This window comes from Amphiura filiformis, chromosome 6 (genome assembly GCF_039555335.1).
Source record: "Amphiura filiformis chromosome 6, Afil_fr2py, whole genome shotgun sequence".
Classification (NCBI taxonomy): domain Eukaryota; kingdom Metazoa; phylum Echinodermata; class Ophiuroidea; order Amphilepidida; family Amphiuridae; genus Amphiura; species Amphiura filiformis.
In genome coordinates, this window is record NC_092633.1 from 75,398,346 (window position 1) to 75,420,564 (window position 22,219).

A 22,219-nucleotide genomic window follows, 5' to 3' on the forward strand; every position below is an offset into this window, starting at 1 on the left:
ACACCTCCCTCCCTCATCAATTCATGAAAATCCTCTGGACGAGAACCAAAATATTAATTTTATATGGCCATAAGTAGTGTAATACCTATTAAAATAGGTAAGTTATTTCTACCCCTGGCCTCGCCATCTCAGTGCCATGTGGTATGTAGCCAACTTAATTAAATGTTTTTATCAGCATGCAGCAGTTCCTCCATGCACACTGATGTAACAAAGTCTTGATATAATATGGTCGTCGGTTTACTAGCATTGCTTCACCATCATCATACGCATGCTCCAAACTACAGCTGCCTGATTGAACAGCTAAGCAAAAAATTGCTACTTCACAGTGATGTACTTCTCGGCACGGCCATATGCCATAGGCCTATGCCCTCCTTTCATTGAATGCGGCCGACTTTCTTTATAGCATGGTCTGGAGATGGTATGTATTGCAAGCAGTGTTCTTGTGACTGAAGCCATCATCAAGAAATGATGTAGCATGATTTATACGGATATCACTACAATATGCCTAAGTGTGTTAGTTTTCGTGATAGCAAATTTGCTATGCAGTACCCATGCAGAGCTACCCAGGATGCAGTAATGTAATATTCGGGGATGTTATTCATGACGATATACTTCCTTGCAGAGAAACCATATTCTTCATAGCCGGATACGCTTAACAGGAAAACCTACACTACGTTATTACTTGCATTAAGCTGTATTTGTCATTCACTGATCAAACTCATGTCATTTAAGGCCTCGTATCCATAGGCTGTTCCCTTGTGGCTTGTGCCCTTGTTCCGTGTTTACTTTTTCCCATGTGACCTGCCACACAGACAACGAACCTTTGTTTTGCTTAGTGGCCGCTACGGTTCGTTTTCTGTGTGGCAGGTCACATGGGAAAAAGTAAACACGGAACAAGGGCACAAGCCACAAGGGAACAGCCTATGGATACGAGGCCTAAGAGCACACATCAAGATACAATACGCAGCAAACACAAAAATGCTCTTAAAACGTTATAAACGTGTTGTAAACACGTCTTGGTTTTTTATCAAAACGTTTTAATAACATTTTAGACAAAGGTCATAACAACGTTTTTAAAACCGTTCATATGAAAAAACTCATAGGGCCAACAACAGCATTTAAATGTCAAAATGTTATTGTAAAATGTTTTTGGCAAACCATTTCGCAAAATATTTAGTCAACTCTTTAATAACATGTTAAAATGTTTTGCATCTAGCGTTCAAAAAATGTTTTTATAACGATTTTAACTGAATCGTTTTACCCTCTATTCGCTACTTGCACGGTTCCGCCATTATGCACTATGTGCGGGGAGAGCCTCGAACTGGCAGCATACATGAATGGGAATTGAACTAGTCATAACGTTCTGTGTAAAGTTACATAATTCTTCCTTTCATGTATGCTGCCAGTTCGAGGCTCTCCCCGCACATAGTGCATAATGGCGGAACCGTGCAAGTAGCGAATATAACCTGCCAATAAGACGTTTTCTGTAAAACGTTGTGTTTGATGGGATTACTCGCACACAGTCATATACCACCCCTATGTACCACATTTTCCAAATGGAAACCTACAGGATTTAAGGGATGGGGTATGAACGTTTGGTATTTATTGTGGGACATTAGAGCACATCAGACATATCGAATTGCAGTCTGAATACGAAGATTGTCCTTCTGATATCAAATTATTTTGATTTTTTGAAATTCACAATGTAATACACATTTTATGGCAAATGATTAAAAATTGATATTTTTAATATTTAACAGTACTCGAAGTAAACTTTATAAATCTGATGATTTATAGGCCTACTTAAAGTGTATGTAGGTGGGATGAAAAGCCGACGATCAATTGAAATTTTTGACCTTTCGTATTGAAGATATGAATTTTTTCCCAAAAACACCAGAAAAAATTAGGTCTTTTTGGGAAAAAAATCCATATCTTCAATATGAAAGGTCAAAATTTTCAATTGATCGTCGACTTTTCCTCCCAGCTACATATACACTTTAAGAATATATCATTAGATTTATCAAATTTACTTCGAGGACTGTTATATATCAAAAATGTGAAAAATATAAAATTTTAATAATTTGTCATAAGATTTGTATTATATCGTGAATTTCAAAAAAATGAAAATTATTTGATATCAGAAGGAAATTCTTCGTATTCAAAATGCAATTCGATATGTCTGATGTGCTCTCATGTCCTACAAAAAATACTGTCGAAACACTCATTCCAGATCCCTTAAGTATAAGCCTTGCGACCCGCCTTGCGATTATTATTTTCATATAAACACATTCACATACATACACACCACAGCAAACAATACGTGATCGATTCGTCACCATATTTTTATATATTAAAGTGCAGCAAGCCCTAGTTCATGTCGATGTTATACTTAAATGCGTACAGCTGTTTTCCCTGGCATTACGTGTCAACTTGAATTTGATCTAAACTTTGCTATGAACCATGCATGTTCATTGTTCAATGTTATTTGACTAGGAACCGAATCTACTGTCTAGACAGGTTTCAGTCAGTATTTAATAAGAGTTTCTAATAATTGCTTTCAGATTATGGACTTTGATCTATTATATTGTTGTCTGCTTTGGTATAGCTTGGTATATTCCGTTCCTGGCAAATAACGTTATTGCATGTACATAAATCTGTCTACATGATCTATGTTAATTAATTTTGCTGTTTCAGCTGGCATAGAACTTAATCGTTTTCATATCCACATAATGGAATTGCTGTTAAAGGGACGATACTGATTTAACCGGTAAGTGCATGAGTGTACGTGACCCGTTTCCTCCGAAAATTTGGCACCTGACCAGATGTTTTTGTGAGATTTTCATATAGGCCTAGGGGGGCCTAGATCAGAAAGTAAGTTTGAACACTTCCTTTTAATTTGTTCGTACGTAGTTCTCAGAATTAAAGCTGTGGATGTTTCAAATATTATTAGTAGGCCTAGAATGTGGCTAGCAGTGTCAGGCATAGGCCTGTATCAGAGCATTTACAACAGAGTTATGGAACGTCGAGTTATTCATGATATCGAGTCGGGTTATTTCTAGCAATATCTCTATCCACAGCTAGTTGAGTCGAATCAAAAGACTCGATAAAAATCTAATGAAGATATTAATTTTTTCGTTTCATTGTTTAATATGTTGGCACTATTCTGCGTCTCAGTTTCTGTAAATGCCGAGGGCCTCGACCCCATGGCCCCAGGTAGCTTGCGCTACGCGCTGCAACTATCCCGGGGGATTTTTCTATATTTCGTCCCCACTTTATACAACAGATCTACACCCCTTGGGGTCAGAGTTAGGGTATTGTAACGGGACTCGAAATTTATTATTGGTGGTGCGCGCCCTTAATTCATTTAATCTCAAGATCCGCGCAAAGCATTACTGGGATTGATGAGGTCAAATAAGGTAGGAACGTGGAAGCTACGAGGATTGTGATATTTTACCCCCCAAACAGGGCTGGGGATTCAGGTAATAATAAATTTGGATAAATAATTGAAGAAAAGGAACGGTTATAGCACCCGGTGAGCACCAATTCTTGCTTACCCTAAATCAGCAGGACAGTACATCCTGGACACAGATGCAAGTAATTTTGCAATCGGTTGTGTACTGTCACAAGAACAAGATGGAGATGAGAAGGTGATTGCATATGGTAGCAAGTCACTGAAAAGAGCTGAGAGAAACTACTGCGTGACGAGGCGAGAGCTGCTAGCAATTGTGGAGTTCTTGAAGAAGTACAGACATTACTTGGAGTAACGGACCTGCCACATTCGAGAGGCTGATAGACAATGTGCTGGCAGGTCTGCGTTGGGAAACGTTGCTGGTCCCTGGAAAGGTTGTCCTCGGTCATTGACAGATTTGGGAGTGCCGGGCTGAAGGTCAAGCCAAGTAAATGTTCCCTACTACAGAAAGAGGTCCGGTATTTGGGACACATTGTGTCCGAGAAAGGGATACACACAGACCCGGACAAGAAAGAAGCCGCCGACTGGTGTGCAACTTCTTCCCACTTGGGTCGTTCACCCCCAGATTCCTTCCACACTATAATGGGTGACATAGTCTCAGCAGCCATCTGGGCTGCTCGGATAGAAGTCAGTGAAACTTCAGGTATGGTAGTTATACGCCGTAGCCATACTTCAGTGTCACAGGTGTCACTGTTTCCTGCGGCTTCTGTCCCTTGTGTGTCCTGCATAACACCAACTCCTTCAACCACAGGAGTGTGTTCTTCACCGCTGTTATACTCTGTCTCAATGTTGACTTGGGCAATCTCTGCCCCTTCATGACTTTCCAGCTCATGTTCTGGCTCTGTCTGGATCCCAATTTCATTTGTGGCCATAGGGATCTCATCTGTAGCTGTTAATTCAGCCTCCTCAACTTCTGCTTCCTGTCTTTGGCTTTCTTCTGCTTCTTTGTCCATCTGCCCTTCCCATCGACCACACTGTTTACATGGGCGCCTGGATAACCCATCTGCATTCTGGTGACGTCTACCAGGGCGATACTCGAGATGGAGATCGAAGCTTTGCACTACTTCTAACCATCTGGCGTGTTGGCCTTCAGGATTCTTGAAGTTCGACAACCACCTTAAGGAGCTGTGATCTGTCCTCACTTTCACTTGGCCCCCTCCCAAGTAATGTCTGTACTTCTTCAAGAACTCCACAATTGCTAGCAGCTCTCGCCTCGTCACGCAGTAGTTTCTCTCAGCTCTTTTCAGTGACTTGCTACCATATGCAATCACCTTCTCCTCTCCATCTTGTTCTTGTGACAGTACACAACCGACAGCTGAACCGATTGCAAAATTACTTGCATCTATGTCCAGGATGTACTGTCCTGCTGATTTAGGGTTAGCAAGAATTGGTGCCGTAATTAGCGCTTCTTTCAAGGTGCAGAAAGCCTTCTCACAATCAATCTTCTTTCCACTCGAACTTGCACTTTTCTCTGTCAACTTGTGCAATGGTGCAGCCGTGTCAGCAAAATCACGTATGAATCGCCGATAATATGACGCCAGTCCCAGGAAGCTACGGACTTGTGTCTGTGTAACTGGTGTCGGCCAGTCCTTAACGGCTTCTATCTTGTCCGGTTCTGTGTGTATTAGGGTGGGGGCGAAAAACACTTTTTTTTCTCGGATCGACTTGGAACTCTCGGAGAATTTTACTGGGGTATTGTGCTAGTATTGTGCTGAAATATCAGTACAGTAAGATCGAAGCATGTTCCCCACATATAGAGGGAGAAGACGATACGATAGAGCCCATCACAGATGATCTCACGATTGAGGTTGGTCCTTTTAGTCATGAAGAATACACACAGGCAAAGACAGCAATAGCAGAGGGTAAGAGTAGTGGAGAAGACGGCATCCCACCAGAAGTCTTAAAGAGATGTGACCTGGATGACCTGGTGCTAGGAATTTGCAACGATGCATTGCTGAAAGAAAGAATGCCTGATCAGTGGTATATTCTTAACATAATCCCAATACCAAAGTCAGGAGACCTACGTCAAGGAGGTAATTACCGTGGCATGCCTATCCTCAATAGTGGCCAAAACCTTCAATAGGTTGATACTCAACAGGATAAGACCCAAAGTTGATGGACTTCTGAGAAACAACCAGAATGGCATCAGAGTGGGAAGAACTACTGTCAGCCACATACTGGCTCTTAGAAGGATAATAGAAGGAGTGAAGGCCAAAAATCTACCAGCCATTATAACATTCATTGACTTCCGAAAAGCCTTCGACACTATTCACCGAGGCAAGATGCTACAAATCCTCAGAGCCTATGGGATACCAAAACAACTTGTGGATGCCATTGGAAGGACATACAAGAAAACCAGAGCCAAAGTGATCTCCCCTGATGGAGAAACTGAGCTGTTTGACATCGTAGCCGGCGTTCTACAAGGAGATACACTTGCCCCGTATCTGTTTGTGATAGTGCTTGACTATGCCTTGAGAGTGGCTATAGATGGCAAGGAAGAAGCACTAGGATTCCAGCTTGAAAGGAGAAAGAGCAGACGAGTTGGGCCAGAAGTGGTAACCGACCTGGACTTCGCTGATGACATTGTCCTACTGTCAGAAGAAATAAAACAAGCTCAGGAACTGCTACAAAGGGTAGAAGCATCAGTCGGAAGAGTCGGATTAAAGATGAACGCCACCAAGACAAAGTTCATGTCCTTTAACCAAGATCAGCCAGTTAACATCAGCACAAATAATGGTACATCTACATCTACATCTAAAGAAATACTGGACAGGACCAATTGGTATCGACGTCCAGATTCTACAAAGCTAGATGAGGTGAAAGACTTCAAATATCTCGGAGCATGGGTGGCTAGCACATAGCATGATGTCAAAACACGCAAGGCAGCCGCTTGGAGAGCATGCAACAGCCTAAGTAAGATCTGGAAATCTGCTCTACCAAAGAATTTCAAACTGCGGGTCTTCAGTGCAACGGTGGAATCTGTGTTAACGTACGGATGTGAAGCCTGGACCATAACTCCCAAACTATCTAAAGAGCTGGACGGCTGTTACACCCGTATGCTTAGGGCAGTGTACAACATCCATTGGAAACAGCACATTAGTAACAAAGAGTTGTATGGAGACCTCCCAAGGCTATCAGAGAAAGGAGAACACGCTTGGCTGGCCACTGCTTCAGGAGCAAGTGTGAACCTGTCGCCAGCCTGATAAACTGGGCACCCATACATGGAACAAGAAACCCTGGTAGACCACCCCTTACATATGTAGATGTACTCAAGCAAGACACCGGACTGGAAGCATCTGACTTGGGAACGGCGATGCATGACAGGAGGATATGGAGAGCTGTCGTGGTTCGGGAAAACCACCCGAAATAAGCAAGTAAGCATGTTTCACCCAGGCAGTAGATTTTCACAAAATCCCAACTTTTTTACGATATTTTACTGTATAACTCTATATCAGTAGAAACAATCTGGGAAAGTAGGCATTCAAATGCCATCTAACCAATATTAAACACTTTGGGCAGTTTGTTTGGACCCTCTAAAACATCACCAAATAGCAAGTAGTCTCCAATTGGTTACCATTATTTTTGCTAAAGGCACATATGTTAGTTAAATATTAATGATATTTGAGTTGCTATATTAAGGGGTATGGGTAGCATTATGGAGCATTTCCCCAGTTCTCAGTCAAATTTACCAAATGTGGTATTGTTGCATAGATATGAACTGCAGCAATACCAAAAATAAATGATATATGATTTTCGGCAATCCATGTTTTGACCAGAGGTCAGAAGGTCAAACAGCCTTGAAAATTACTACAAATCAGGCGTCACATGACCCTTTAACCTCTGGTCAAGTCAGAGCTGCTCCAAAATTATATCTCATGTATTGTTTGTACTTCTGTAGTTCATATCTACCCAACAAGATCAAGATTGTGAAATTTGACTCACTAAAACCGGGGAAATACTCCATAATGCTACCCCTACCCCTTAATTTAGCAAATCAAATATCATCAATATTAACTAAATACATGTCTTTAGCCAAAAATAATGGCTAGCAATTAGAGAGTGCTTGCTATTTGGTGATGTTCTGGAGGGTCTAAACAAACTACCCAAATTGTTTAATATTGGCTATGATGTCATCTCAATGCCTACTTTTCCCAGGTTGTTTCTACTGATTTCTCTGTATAGAGTTATACAGTAAGAAATAGCAGATAAGTAGGAATTTTGTGAAAATCTACTGCCTGGGCGAAACATGCTTCGATCTTACTGATATTTTAGCACAATAGTAGTATGTACCCTAGTAAAATTCTCCAAGAGTTCCAAGTCGATCCGAGAAAAAAAAGGGGGTTTCGTCCCACCGTAGTGTGTATCCCTTTCTCGGACACAATGTGTCCCGAATACCGGACCTCTTTCTGTAGTAGGGAACATTTACTTGGCTTGGCTTGACCTTCAGCCCGGCACTCCCAAATCTGTCAAAGACCGAGGACAACCTTTCCAGGGACTCTTCAATTGTACGTCCAAATACAATGACGTCATCCAGGTAGACCAGTAACGCTTCCCAACGCAGACCTGCCAGCACATTGGCCATCACCCTCTCAAATGTGGCAGGTGCGTTACACAGCCCAAAGGGGAGTACATTCCAGGAATACAGGCCACCAGCTCTACTTGCCAGTAGCCTGGCGCAAGGTCCAAAGTAGAAAAGAACTTCGCCTCTCCTAGCGCATCGAGCTCACCGGGTGCTATAACCCTTCCTTTTCTTCAATTATTTATCCACATTTATTATTACCTGAATCCCCAGCCCTGTTTGGGGGTAAAATATCACAATCCTCGGAGCTTCCACGTTCCGACCTTATTTGACCTCATCAATCCCAGTAATGCTTTGCGCGGATCTTGAGATTAAATGAATTAAGGGCGCGCACCACCAATAATAAATTTCGAGTCCCATTACAGTATGATTAGAGTCAGGTGATGTGTTTAAAATGAGAGCTTTATTATAGTTAAATTTGAGATGAAGTTTGGGTTAGGGTATTGTGGTTAATAAGTAACTTTTGACCCTTCTGCCTATCGACCTGTAACCTGTCGATAAAATCTGATTCGAGTAATTTCATTTTTAAAATATCGAGTCACGAGTCATGACACTTTACAATTATTGATTTGATAAATGATTATTTTCGTAAATACTTTTCTCCCAATAAGTTGAGATTTATTGTATCGTCAGAAACCTAGAACTACATGCTGGTGTCATATAACATAGTTTCTTGCAGATTGCATCGTTTGACGAAGACGTCGTCCATTCACATTTTCTATCTGTAATGTAGATAGACTGAAATTACAACACAATGGTCTATATGGGGTACACAGAGATCTGTGATGGGGCATAACTCGCAAATTCATCGTAAGAATCCACTGAAATTGTGGAAATAAGTTTTTGTGTGGATATTTATTGCACCATGGGCCAACCCTAAAAATAAAAAAAAGGTTGCCAAAATCACGAAGTACCGGCCCTTATCAGACAATATCAGATCATATAAATGTGATGTTTAGATCATGTTCATATTTGCGTTTAAAACTTTTTGTTAACGTTGATCACCGATCATTTTTACCTTTGTAGAGAGACTCAATTCACGTGAACAATGATGTCACTGGGACTTGTTTTAGCTTTCTTGTCGGGTTGCGTGGTCGCAACAAGTTCGTTAGTAGTGAAACTAGCATCTGGTCATGCTACGGTACTACAGGCAACCTTATTCAGAAATGTCATCATGATAAGTGTGCTTGGTGTATTTTTGACCATTACCGGGGAAATGGGCAGTTTATTTCGGACACCTAGACGGACGATGGCTTGGATGCTGGTTAGAAGTGTGGCTAGTTTTTTAGCTCTCGTATCAGTGTATGCTTTGAATCGTTTGATTCCTTTAGGTAAGTATAAGTAGGGTGATCTTATTCTGAAAATATACAGCCAATCCCAAAGGGTGCAAGCCAATCACATCGCTATCACGATTGACTCTCGGCCTAGACCATGAGACAAAAGATTTTGAGTGGTCTCAAGCACACAAACCAGACTTTTACCTTCAATGCATAGGCATGTAGGAGATATTTTAGCGTGCCTCCTGGCACGTTCGTGCAGTGAGAATAAAAGTCCGTGCAGTGAGAACTGAAAATCCGTGCGTGCAGTGAGATTAAAAGTCCGTGCAGTAAGAATTGAAAATCCGTGCGTGCAGTGAGAATAAAAATCCGTGCAGTGAGAATTGAAAATCCGTGCGTGCAGTGAGATTAAAAGTCCGTGCAGTGAGAATTGAAAATCCGTGCGTGCAGTGAGAATAAAAGTCCGTGCAGTAAGAATTGAAAATCCGTGCGTGCAGTGAGAATAAAAATCCGTGCAGTGAGAATTGAAAATCCGTGCGTGCAGTGAGATTAAAAGTCCGTGCAGTGAGAACTGAAAATCCGTGCTTGAAATATTTCTATTCTATTCAAGTTTCAACCACACTAATAACCAGAAAATTAAAGATGTTCCTCCACAAGGTAAGACTGATCGAGTTAAAAAAAATTCGTATGTAACAAAGTTCAGTTTGTGGTAATCAGTCAAACATTCAGTTGCAAAAAAAAATCAACCAAATATTTCTTTGCAACTCCTCAACTCTTTTGCAACTCTCCCCCCAACTTTGCCATCACTCGTAGAGATAGGGGAGAGAGGATGAGGAGAGAGTAAAGAAATTGGGCGAGACTGAGAAAACAACATAAGAGAGAAGTGAGAAAAACACAGTGTGGAATGGGTTGTATATAATTATTAGCATTTTATTTTTACAAAAGTTTACTGGTTCGACCCCAAGTATAATACCGTGTATTAATTTTTCTTTCCGTTTACTGCAGGTGATGCGGCGGCAATAGCAGGTAGTGCACCGATATTTACTGGTTTATTTGGATTTCTAATACTTGGAGAAGCATGGACAATTCTACACATACTAAGTGCTATATTTTGCTGGTTAGGGGTAGTATTAGTAGTATATACCAGCGGTAACCCGGCCGAGGCGAACGAGAGTACAAGCACGTCTCTGTATCTGACGACTATATTATCGACTGCAGTACCCCTTTCAATAGCATTATCACTTGTACTTTCTAGAAAACTTGCTCAAAGAAGGAGTGTGTACCATAATATCGTCTTTACGTCATTTGGAATAATATGCTGCTCGCTAGTCGCAATGTCCTTGACGGAAGGAGTACATCTGCCTAGCGCTGCCACGTGGAAATATCTTATATGTGATGGTATTGGAGGTAAATATTCTGGAATATTCATTTTTTAAATCTTGTAGTAAACTTAAGATAGGGTCAGTTTATAGTGAGACGTCTTGCACGTTTGGGTCAGCTTTCAGACTGATTTACTCACTGATCAGTCACTAGATTTATAACTGTTACAATGGTCGCCCACCATTTGGGCAATTGAATTCATTAGCATGTTTTCTACCTTGTTTTCCGTAGTCTACTCGGAGTTCTCTACATGTATCCATAATTTATTATTTTACATAATATAGTCACTCAATTAAATTGCCGATTTAAAGCTGGTTTCATACTTTCTGCCGCTTGCCGCTGAGCGGCATGACGCTTCATCATGCCGCTTGTACTTTTCTGCAAGCGGAGCGGCACACCGCTAAGCGGCAGCGGCATGACTCTGAAAGCTACTCTTGCCGCTCAGCACCGCTCCAAAATCGTATTTTGTTCTCATACGTCAGAGCGGCACCGCTCCGAGTTGACTTGAATTCAACTCCCAGCGGTGCTGCCGCCGCGGCAAAGCGGTGGAGTAATCGATATATCGGCTTGCCGCTGGTCACCGCTAGCGTTTTTAGTGAGATTGCGCAGTGAAGTAAAATCATCTTCAGAGCGGCAAAGCGGCAAGCGGCAGGAAAGTATGAAACCAGCATAAGAGTTAATGATTTTCATACGGTGCTGCCATGCAGGTGTGGCATTTAATTAAATTAATATGATTACTGGATGGAAAATCTGTCATTAAAGAGAAATACTAATAGTATAAAGCATTTATCTTATCATACCCTTTATCACGGTCACAGCCTTGAAGGGTTCCGGGCCCTAATTGAAGACCTGCAAAAGCCCTGAGTCCTTCTACTCACACAGACCATTATTTATATACCTACAATGCACGGAATTTGGGTTTCTCTACAGGATTTCAACTTGTGCCGAAAATCCTTCCCATCGATAGATACAGTTAACAGTGTCAAATGTCGTTTTTCCAACACCAGGATGACCAGTAATAACAACGGTACATAATGTCGTTTTTCCAATACCAGGATGGCCAGTAATAACAACATAAGCTAATGTCGTTTTTCCAACATCAGGATGGCCAGTTATAACAACATTAGCTAATGTCGTTTTTCCAATACCAGGATGGCCAGTAATAACAACATTAGCTAATGTCGTTTTTCCAACACCAGTATGACCAGTAATAACAACAGTATCTAGTGTCGTTTTTCCAACACCAGGCACGGCCCTGCAAGGTGCTAACACTTCAGAGTGTTCATAGTTCTGGTCGCTAGGGTTCAAATCCCCGCACAGGCATGGAATCCTACGTAATATGTATCATGTTCGCTTCCATCTAGCGATCAATAATCTGAATAACCATTGTGTAATCAATTCAATGCACAAGCTCATACACATGTGGTTCTTTGATGTCAATCGCATACAATATAACCCGTGATCAATAATGAACGTTGGTCAAAAGACGAGCTTACTGAAGTGAAAAATTATGTACATGCAGATTCATCATTTATGCATATTGCCTTGAAAATCATAAAAAGCAACTGCTTGATCAACCCAAATGATTTTATTAGCATTATTTCTAAACCAAATTTCAAAACCACAAAGTGTTTTACCTGACTTTTGACCCAGAAATGTATGAATTTGATGAGAAATTGTGATGAAAAATAATATTTTACAAGTCAGATTCAGAATGAGAAAATCTCATTACACACGTTAATTACATCACAATCCAAACATAGATGGTTACGTTCATGGAGAATGTAACAAACTGTTGTATGTTTTGCCATATTGTTTTTCTATAGGGAATAATGTTTTATCGTTAAAATCGGACATGAAAACCTATCAAAAACACAACAAAAACGTGCATCGCTATGTGTATGCATGAAACAAATTATAAGAATTGTACAGAAGTGACCTAACACTTATGAAGACTGTATCTTGAGAAAGCGCATGGTCTGATACTAGAATCTTGGCAAGGACACTCTGGTGAAATAAAGAAAAATATATGTGATTGATTTTGTGTGACTTTTGAGCGTTAAATGTTTCAAAATTTAAAAATGAACAAAATGCGAGTAACTATGATGTCATCAACATGACAATAATATTAATGATAAATAATTATTGCTCCCTAAAAAAGAAATGGTTAACAAATGGTTTGAATACATCGCACGACCTTATAGTAACTGTATCTAGAAATTTGTGCAAGTTACTTGTCAATTTTCGCCAGAAACGAGCTTTTTCTGACCAGCTACTGACCAGCTCATTAGCGCGATATGGGATATTCTTTACCTCGAGTTTACTGCCCTCTGTTGACGACAGGGCTTCGAACTCTTATCAAGGCGATCTAAGAAGTGCAGGGCCGTGCAGGATGGCCAGTAATAACAACATAAGCTAATGTCGTTTTTCCAACATCAGAATGGCCAGTTATAACAACATTAGCTAATGTCGTACTCGTTTTTCCAATACCAGGATGGCCAGTAATAACAACATTATCTAATGTCGTTTTTCCAACACCAGGATGACCAGTAATAACAACAGTAGCTAATGTCGTTTTTTCAACACCAGGATGGCCAATAATAACAACATAAGCTAATGTCGTTTTTCCAACACCAGGATGGCCAGTTATAACAACATTAGCTAATGTCGTTTTTCCAATACCAGGATGGCCAGTAATAACAACATTATCTAATGTCGTTTTTCCAACACCTGGATGACCAGTAATAACAACAGTAGCTAATGTCGTTTTTTCAACACCAGGATGGCCAATAATAACAACATAAGCTAATGTCGTTTTTCCAATACCAGGATGGCCCGTAATAACAACATAAGCTAATGTCTCTTTTCCAACACCAGGATGACCAGTAATAACAACAGTATCTAGTGTCGTTTTTCCAACATCAGGATGGCCAGTAATAACAACATAAGCTAATGTCGTTTTTCCAACACCAGGATGGCCAGTTATAACAACATTAGCTAATGTCGCTTTTCCAACACCAGGATGGCCAGTTATAACAACATTAGCTAATGTCGTTTTTCCAGCACCAGGATGACCAGTTATAACAACATTGGCTAATGTCGTTTTCCCAACACCAGGATGGCCAGTAATAACAACAGTATCTAGTGTCGTTTTTCCAACATCAGGATGGCCAGTAATAACAACATAAGCTAATGTCGTTTTTCCAACACCAGGATGGCCAGTTATAACAACATTAGCTAATGTCGTTTTTCCAACACCAGGATGGCCAGTAATAACAACAGTAGCTAATGTCGGTTTTTTTTTCAACACCAGGATGGCCAATAATAACAACATAAGCTAATGTCGTTTTTCCAACACCAGGATAGTAATAACAACATAAGCTAATGTCGTTTTTCCTACACCAGGATGGCCAGTTATAACAACATTAGCTAATGTCGTTTTTCCAACACCAGGATGGCCAGTTATAACAACATTAGCTAATGTCGTTTTTCCAATACCAGGATGACCAGTAATAACAACATTAGCTAATGTCGTTTTTCCAACACCAGGATGGCCAATAATAACAACATAAGCTAATGTCGTTTTTCCAACATCAGGATGCCCAGTAATAACAACATTAGGCTAATGTCATTTTCCAATACCAGGATGGCCAGTAATAACAACATAAGCTAATGTCGTTTTTTCAACACCAGGATGGCCAGTAATAACAACAGTAGCTGATGTCGTTTTTCCAACACCAGGATGACCAGTAATAACAACAATGCCTAATGTCGTTTTCCCATCATCTATTTATTTATTTATTTATTTATTATTTATTTGGCAAAATTGACAACAATACAGAAAATAACAAATATGCAATCAATCATCATCACAAGAAACACACAACCAAGTCAATGAGCCAGGATAACCCATAAAGTTGGCTAAATATGCCAACTTATTTCCAATGGGGTCCAAAATGAAAAGGTGCCTGCAAAAGGGAGATGAAAACAGAGCCACAAAAGAGGGGACAAAAGAGAAATAAGTTAAACATATTCAGCCATTTCCTGGTTCATTGAGGTTGAAGATAAATGGGTTTTGACATGGGATTTGAAGGAATTCTTGTTGGTAATAGACCTGATGTGAATAGGTAAAGAATTCCAGTCAAGGGTACCCTGATAAAAGAAGGAGTTGGAAGCAAGGCCACTGACTCTGGGGACATGGAAATTATGTGAGCTAGATCTGGTACGGTGAGTGTGAGTGACAGTGGTTTTAGTGAAAAACTGATCAAAGTAAGTGGGACCCATTGCATAGAAAACATTGAGCATGTGATTGAGTCGGAGTTGTTTGACTCTATCATGGATTTTCAAAAGCTTAATGGAATCCAAGTGTACCTGACCAATATGCTCTCTGGGAGACAAGTTGAGAATGAAACGAGCCATTTTATTTTGGATAATCTGTAATTTGCGTTGATAGTGTTTGTTAAGGCCTGAATACCATGATGTGCAACAATAGTCTATATGGCATTGTAAAAGAGCAGAGCAGAGATTTTTCCGTAAATTCTGATTGAGCTATTGAACATGTCTGTAAAGAAATTTGAGTTTGCCAGTAACTTTGTTAATTATAGAGCTAACCATAATGTCTCCAGAGAGGTATTGGTCAAGTGTCACTCCCAAGTATTTGATGGACGTTTGAGCTTTGATAGTTTGATTATTGTAGGAAATCTGAAAATCACCGACCTTGCCTAATTTTGATCTGGTCCCGAATAGAATACACTCAGTTTTTCCCACATGAAGAGACAACTTGTTATTGATCAACCAGTTATTGCAAGAAGATAATTCAGAACTCAGGCTATGAGAAATGACCTCAGGATCCTTATGGGATGAAATAATCACACTATCATCGGCATACAAAAGAAGCTTATTGTGCACCGATGTTTCCATGTCGTTGCTATAGCAGAGATAAAGCAATGGTCCCAGCAAACTCCCCTGTGGAACACCACAGGAAAGCTGCCTAAGACTGGAATTAATACCATCGATGCACACAAGCTGCTGCCTGTTTGATAAATAAGAAATGAACCAAGTGGGGTCAATTCCCATAGCCTGAAGTTTCTTACACAGGATATGATGATTAACGCTATCGAACGCTTTTTGTACGTCCAGCAATAGCATCCCTACTAATTTTCCCTCAGAAATTTGAGACCTAATAAAATCAGTCAAGTAAATTAGACAAGATTCGGTTGAGTACCCTGAACGAAAACCAGATTGGACATTACACCTATTTGGCTACAGCAAATAAACCATTTTTTATTATTTGCTTCACGTTTGCACCGGAAATAATACCCATTTATGTTTTCAAGTTATATTCCGTTTTTAATCAACAATTGATTCGTACTTTTCTTTTTCTTTCTTTTTTCACCACACAGGACTTCTGAGCCAGTACCTCCTGACTAAAGCACTATCAATGGAGAGCGCCGCATCATGTGCACTTATGCGTAATTCTCGTGTTGTTGTAGGATTCATGTTTCAAATTCTTATATACAATCAACATCCAACTTTACAGAGTATGACTGGTGCAGGAATAGTTGTTGCAACAACGGCCGTTGTTTCAATACTTAAGTCTAAACAAAAAGAGTCCAGAAAAGAGCAACTGAAATCCGACCAGCATAGATAAAAAATAAGGCTGAAATATAGCCCAACATGGTGTGTGTGGGTTTTTTAGTTTTACCAAAAACGTCGACGAAGACCCGAGATGTGCTTTTTACTAATTGCTTAAATTTGTATGTTACAATGGTGTGGTGTATTTGTCAACTATTAATTTTCATGGTTTATGCCCAGGCTTTATGGCAGCACATTGTTTCAAATCACGATATTGATGATCAAATATGTTGCAAAGCAAGTTAGATATGAATTTTAATGAATTTTAAGACATTTTTATGATCGATTTTTCCAGGGGTTATTAATTTAATCCCGTTTTTAATCAAACGCAATAAATAACAATTTTCAGGATTTCTCAAATAAAAGGACAAAATCGGTAAAATATTAAATTTTATATATATGTGTGTGTGTGTTCTACGTCCCCGACCGACCCCAGATTGTGCGTTTTGTTGACAGATATTTTATGAAAATAAAATATTCAGATTTTTCAAACTTTCGTTGATTTTTAGGGTAGTTTAGTCTCTTCCAGAAAAACATCTGGCGACCGACTCTACTTGGTAAGTCCTGTCGGCCCCTCACATGTTTGATTTCTCCTGACATTAAATTTTCCAACAGGAAATAACAAAAGTTATAACAACCATAAGTTATTATAACCACATACCTTATAGAAAGGATCGTAGTATTTGCGGTGATAAAGTATAAACAAAAAGGTATGTGTAATTTAACAAAACAGGATAATATTTTTTTAATCCCAAATAATCAGTGCTATATTTTTCTGAAATAAGTGGTAAGCCCAAATAGGGAGCACTCCTGAAGCCTGAATCCAAGAAAATACAGCATCATTATTTTAGGATAAAAAATGTTATCCTGATTTACCAAATGAATCCGAATCCTTTAGTTAATTTTTATTGTTTTTAAGGGGACATTGGGGAGAAAAAAATGACAATTTTTGTTATATTTTGTAGATAGGAAAAACACATGGATTCAAGATAACTATTATAGGCATACCAAGAAAATGGAAAATGGCGCAACACTTTCAGTCGAGTAAAAATCCGCCTGTGAAGCGGTTTCCGGCAAAAGTCTATCACGCCTAATAGTAGTCCCAACTTTGCATAAACATTGTGCAAAATCGGTGCAATATTAACAATTTTAGTGTTGAGAATCGTGTTTTACTAGAACTTGTGAATGTCATCTCTACAATTTTTGAAAAGAAAACGCGAACATTTGAGTGATGTTTACGATTATGTGCACAAGAACACAAAAACGCGATTAGCAGTCGGATATAAACACGGGAAAATCGTGCATTTTTCATATCTAGGCCTAGCCCTAATCCCCCCCAAATGTAGATAGCACTACCGGACACCAAACAATTACACCATTTTTCTTAGATAGAAAAAACACGAATTTGCCATATTTTATACCATCATAAGAAAATCGCAAGACATGCCGTAATTTGCTCGATTTTGGTACCCGTTGTCTATTAAGCTCCTGCATTGATTTACATGGTGAATATTAAAATTGAAATATGTTAAGAACGGAATAATGTATGACACCTGAGCAAACTTTGAAATGAAGCCATTACATTGCCCTCTCTGTTTTAATTTATTTGATGTATGTTGAACTCGTGTGTTTTTGCTATCAACTGCAGATAGCCCAAATTTAACGGGTTATGTCAATATAAATCGACGTTCGAAAAGTTTTTTGATACATTCATTGATTTCTCAAAAAGTAAAAATCGCAGTTTAACAAATAACGGTTCAAATGAAAGCCATTATTGGGGGCTAATTGTTGTATCACTATGATAGGCCTGACACCAATATAAACACTTGTTTCAGTGACCCAAGTTCATGGTCATTTCTGCTCACGCACTTTTTTACAGATGGCCTGGAATTTCATATTTCGGTTTCAGCGATTGCCCGAAAAAGGTGGTATGTTTTTGAAAAGCGTTTCCGCTTGGAATGTAGATAGTTATTGTTGCTATTACTCTTCGCGATTTTAATTTATGCCCTCTTTAGCCGACAATTTTCAATGCATTTTACACAATAGATACGTCGCTTGCATAAATACCGCTATTTTTAACAGTATCGTTTTTGTTAACCAACATAACATCCAAAAGAGTTCTCCAGACTTTGATGAGACCATAGATACCAAATCGGACTACATGTGATGAACAGATTTTACACTAGAATCAAAAGAACCAGCGTAGGCCCTCTCAAAATGTACTTTTTTTAAATATCGCGTTGTGATAAAAATGACTGCCTTTTCCTTGTTTTTTATAACAAGGAAAAGCTTTACTTACCTCAAACTTCAAACGTAGTGCTGTCTCAGTGTCCGTTACTGGTTAGTATTATTCCGATTAAGCGATTTTCATGATTTAGGCCTACTTAGCCTACATTTGAGCAACTATTTGCCCACACCGTGTACGAATATATTCCAAATATGGCGCTGCATTCAGTATCACACTAAACGACAAGGTTATACTAAGATGTGTAAGACTTTCTGACACTATATTCACGGTTGTTCTAATGGCTATTCAAACTTATGACAAATTTGGCTGGTTTGCGTTGTTCAATACCATTTCACCTAGTCTTGGTACCAGCCGGTTTGTGCTCCTCCGTCACTAACGGTGACGGAGGAGCACAAACCGGCTGGTACCGAGACTACATTTCACCCTGATGTGACAGTGACGTCACATCCGGGGTCACGTCAGTATAAAGCTGGTTTCCACAGAGGAGTAAGATATCTTACTCCTCTGTGCTGGTTTCATACTACCATGCCGGTTGCAATGAGCGGCGTGGCGCACGCGCATTGCAGATAAACGGACACAATCAAGACTTGTCATTGGTTGAAACGCTCTGCCGCTTGCCGGGTGTTCGTGATCGCGCGCCATTATCGTGATGATCGGCGATTCCTTTTTTGTGATGAAGGCACCAGCCGAAATGTCCGTTTTCCAGAATGCAATGAACATAACTCTGTACTCCCCGGGGAGATGATGTATTTTGCGACACTCATGGCGGGAAAGAGATATGAAACGAATTTTATTAGGCGCAGCATCACTCGCTGGAGTTCGATGGCGCTGGTGTACATACGCACGCGCTTAAAGACACCGCATAGATGCGCGAGCGAAACAGCTGTTCACAACGCGTTGACATCACTGCCACATCGGGGTGAAAAATGGTATAGGTAATAGATGACTATGAAACCTCAAACTCGCCCCTCGATAAAGGTTGGCAATTGAAGCAGGCCTCAGTTTAGCGAACTTTGTCTAGTTTAATGCGATGCGAGTGCAAGCGCCGCTCAGACTGTGAAGGTTTCTGGATACCGAATATGGGTTTAGATTAGGCCTATATCATGTCCTCTAGGCCATATAATTTATTTTTGGAAAGGAAAGTCTAATCTCGGAGCCTATTCAATTGAGAAGGGACTGGATTTTGTCATAATAATATAAAAATTAATACTTAATGCCTCGCGATTTTTTTGATATCCAGCCATAGTATTTTAATTGATTAAACTGAACATAAAGCTATATCTTTACTAGCTTCATGCACTAATTTGCAGACCCGCTTGGCCTTCTACATGTAGTGAGTACCACATTAGATTGTGTTTACAAGAAATAATAAGCGCTGCCTCCTCGAAATTTCTTATGCCATCAGCTTTGATGATTAAATATTATTTACAACTCGGCACCTGTGTTCAAGGCCTTTCTTTTATCTATTGACCTCAAAAGAAAGGATTAGAATGATCAGAATGCCGTCCCTGACCCCATTCCACACATTAATAATGAGTCGGTAAGGGAACGTGCTACCGTTATACTTCAATGAGTACGTATGGCTACTACGCAGTTCAATGGCCTTATTGTGATCTGGCGGGAGTTTTAAAAGCACGGTCCCTGACTGCGTGGGCATATTTCCGGACAAGGAACAATAGAGACCAATTGCCTGGCAATGACGTCACATGTAATCCCAGTCTATAGTGTGATTAGAACATTATAGGCTGGTGGTCACTTATAGTACGATCAGTACGAAAAGTCCAATGCGATTATTAATGTATTTTCTAAAATTAAAAGAACCACTTTTTAGTGGGAATTTTTGTAAGTTACACAGCTGAAGTTGTGAAAGGGTTGAAAGACTACAATATTACGGCTTAAACAAGAATTTCTTTGTTTGGTCGTTATTCCTATAGACTCATCCCTTAAATGCGTGTTGGTTGTCGTTTTTGTCTGCTGAAAGAGATTAATCGATATAGAATCGTGTTACTGGTACTATATTCTGAAGATCACTTGTGTTGCGACATTTTGTTTTGGTTTAATTTTAAATTCACGTGGTTTTGTTATTCTTGTTTTCTATCTACTGAAGATAGCTCCAATAAAAATGTATGTTGCCATTTTTGTCTTCCGCGCGAGATAGATTGATATTTTAGAATCGCAGTAGGCCTACTGAAGATCAAATTCAAATTTCAAGCAGTGAAGACTTACTTTAAACACGTTTATTTACAATTTGCTTTAAACAATCTTTATTTTTGATCGCCATATCGCATAACTATAGCACAACTAACACGGCTCTAATGTATTAAGTTAACACACTGGAGGAAAAAAATGACAACATGCATTTAGTATGAGTAATCTTCAGGAGATAGGAAAAACACACGTATTCAACATAAACATAGAGATATGTGGCAACATTTAGAAATTTTTATTAGATTTTTAGCAGAAAGCACCATACTTGCAATTCTAAAAACATACGTTCAAGAGATATTACATTAAAAAATTGCATTAAACTTGAGCTATCTTCGGTAGATAGCAAATGCGCATGAAATGAAATCAATAAAATAGGAAAAATAAACTCGCTGCAAACGTTTGATGAGCAGAAATAAACAAAATACCGTCTTACACAACTGTTAATGAATACGGCTCTGACTGGGAAATAGTCGGTTTGTGAGCGAAACTTTTTCAGTAAGCCTATTATTTATATATTTATTATTTATTATAAAGAAAACAACATGCATTAATATATGAGTAATCGTCAGTAGATAGGAAAAACACACGGATTCAACATAAACATAGGCCTACCATAAGAAAATGTCGTAACACGTGTCTAAAGTACCGTACAGGTTTAGGTCAGAACACTTGATCAACATTTTAATTTGATAATTTTGTAGATAGCACCATAATCAAAATTTTAAAAACATCAATCTATTTCGTTCAAGAGGTAAAAATAACAAAATGCATTAAACTTGAGGTATCTTCGGTAGATAGCAAATGCGCATGAAATCAAGAAAAGAAGAAAATGTTGCAGCATTTAGAAATAATAACCTCATCGATGGCTTATTATAATAGCTGCTTATTAATATATCTCAGATTTGGTCAGAAATATTAAAGCATAAGAAGCTTAGATTTTTGTACGGTATATTAGTTCATCAAAGTACATTACAATAATTTTATTCAATATAAATTTCTGGAGTAAATGAGGGTGGTTCGCGAGTAAAAGGCGAAGCAGCATTACAAGTTTTGTTTGTTCTGAATGCCGTTCTGAATCTTATCTAAACGCTAACCTATATGAAACCGTATTAAAAGTCTAAAGTAAACGCTTAGGTCAGAATTATAATGACCGTTTGCGCCACAATTAATATAGACACGATAGAAGCGAAACGTTCCCACTGAGTCATTTTTAGTAGGAACACTCAACTGTATTGTGTGCTGAGGCTTGTGGATCAACGTCTAGGCGTTGTGCCTGTGCGTAGCGCACTATAAATCACTGCGCTTTTTTTTTTTTTTTTTTTTTTTTTTTTTTTGTATTACTGACGACGCAGATCTACAGCCAACTGGTGAATGAAGTATTGTACGTTTCTACTTAAAAAAAAAAAGTTATCACTTTCTTTCAC

At 39.2% G+C, this 22,219-nt stretch overlaps 1 protein-coding gene across 2 annotated transcripts; it reads left to right on the top strand.

Moving 5' to 3' along the window:
- Nucleotides 1-244: 244 nt before the first annotated feature.
- On the top strand, nucleotides 245-16,831 carry LOC140156039 (solute carrier family 35 member G1-like). 2 transcript variants are annotated; one of them, XM_072179146.1, is made up of 5 exons: nucleotides 245-418; nucleotides 2,695-2,767; nucleotides 9,075-9,379; nucleotides 10,331-10,732; nucleotides 16,108-16,831. In XM_072179146.1, the coding sequence occupies exons 3-5, from the start codon at nucleotides 9,097-9,099 to the stop codon at nucleotides 16,353-16,355; spliced, it is 933 nt and encodes a 310-aa protein (XP_072035247.1). In that variant the 5' UTR covers nucleotides 245-418; nucleotides 2,695-2,767; nucleotides 9,075-9,096; the 3' UTR covers nucleotides 16,356-16,831. The 2 variants fall into 2 exon arrangements, with proteins under 2 accessions (XP_072035247.1, XP_072035248.1); XM_072179147.1 differs by lacking the exon at nucleotides 245-418 and having other exon boundaries at nucleotides 2,442-2,767.
- Nucleotides 16,832-22,219: the final 5,388 nt, after the last annotated feature.

Coding starts and splice junctions, on each gene's coding strand:
- LOC140156039 (XM_072179146.1), top strand. CDS start 9,097: ATGATGTCACTGGGACTTGTTTTAGCTTTCTTGTCGGGTTGCGTGGTC. Junction 9,380..10,330: donor GAATCGTTTGATTCCTTTAG/GTAAGTATAAGT, acceptor CGTTTACTGCAG/GTGATGCGGCGGCAATAGCA. Junction 10,733..16,107: donor TATATGTGATGGTATTGGAG/GTAAATATTCTG, acceptor TTCACCACACAG/GACTTCTGAGCCAGTACCTC.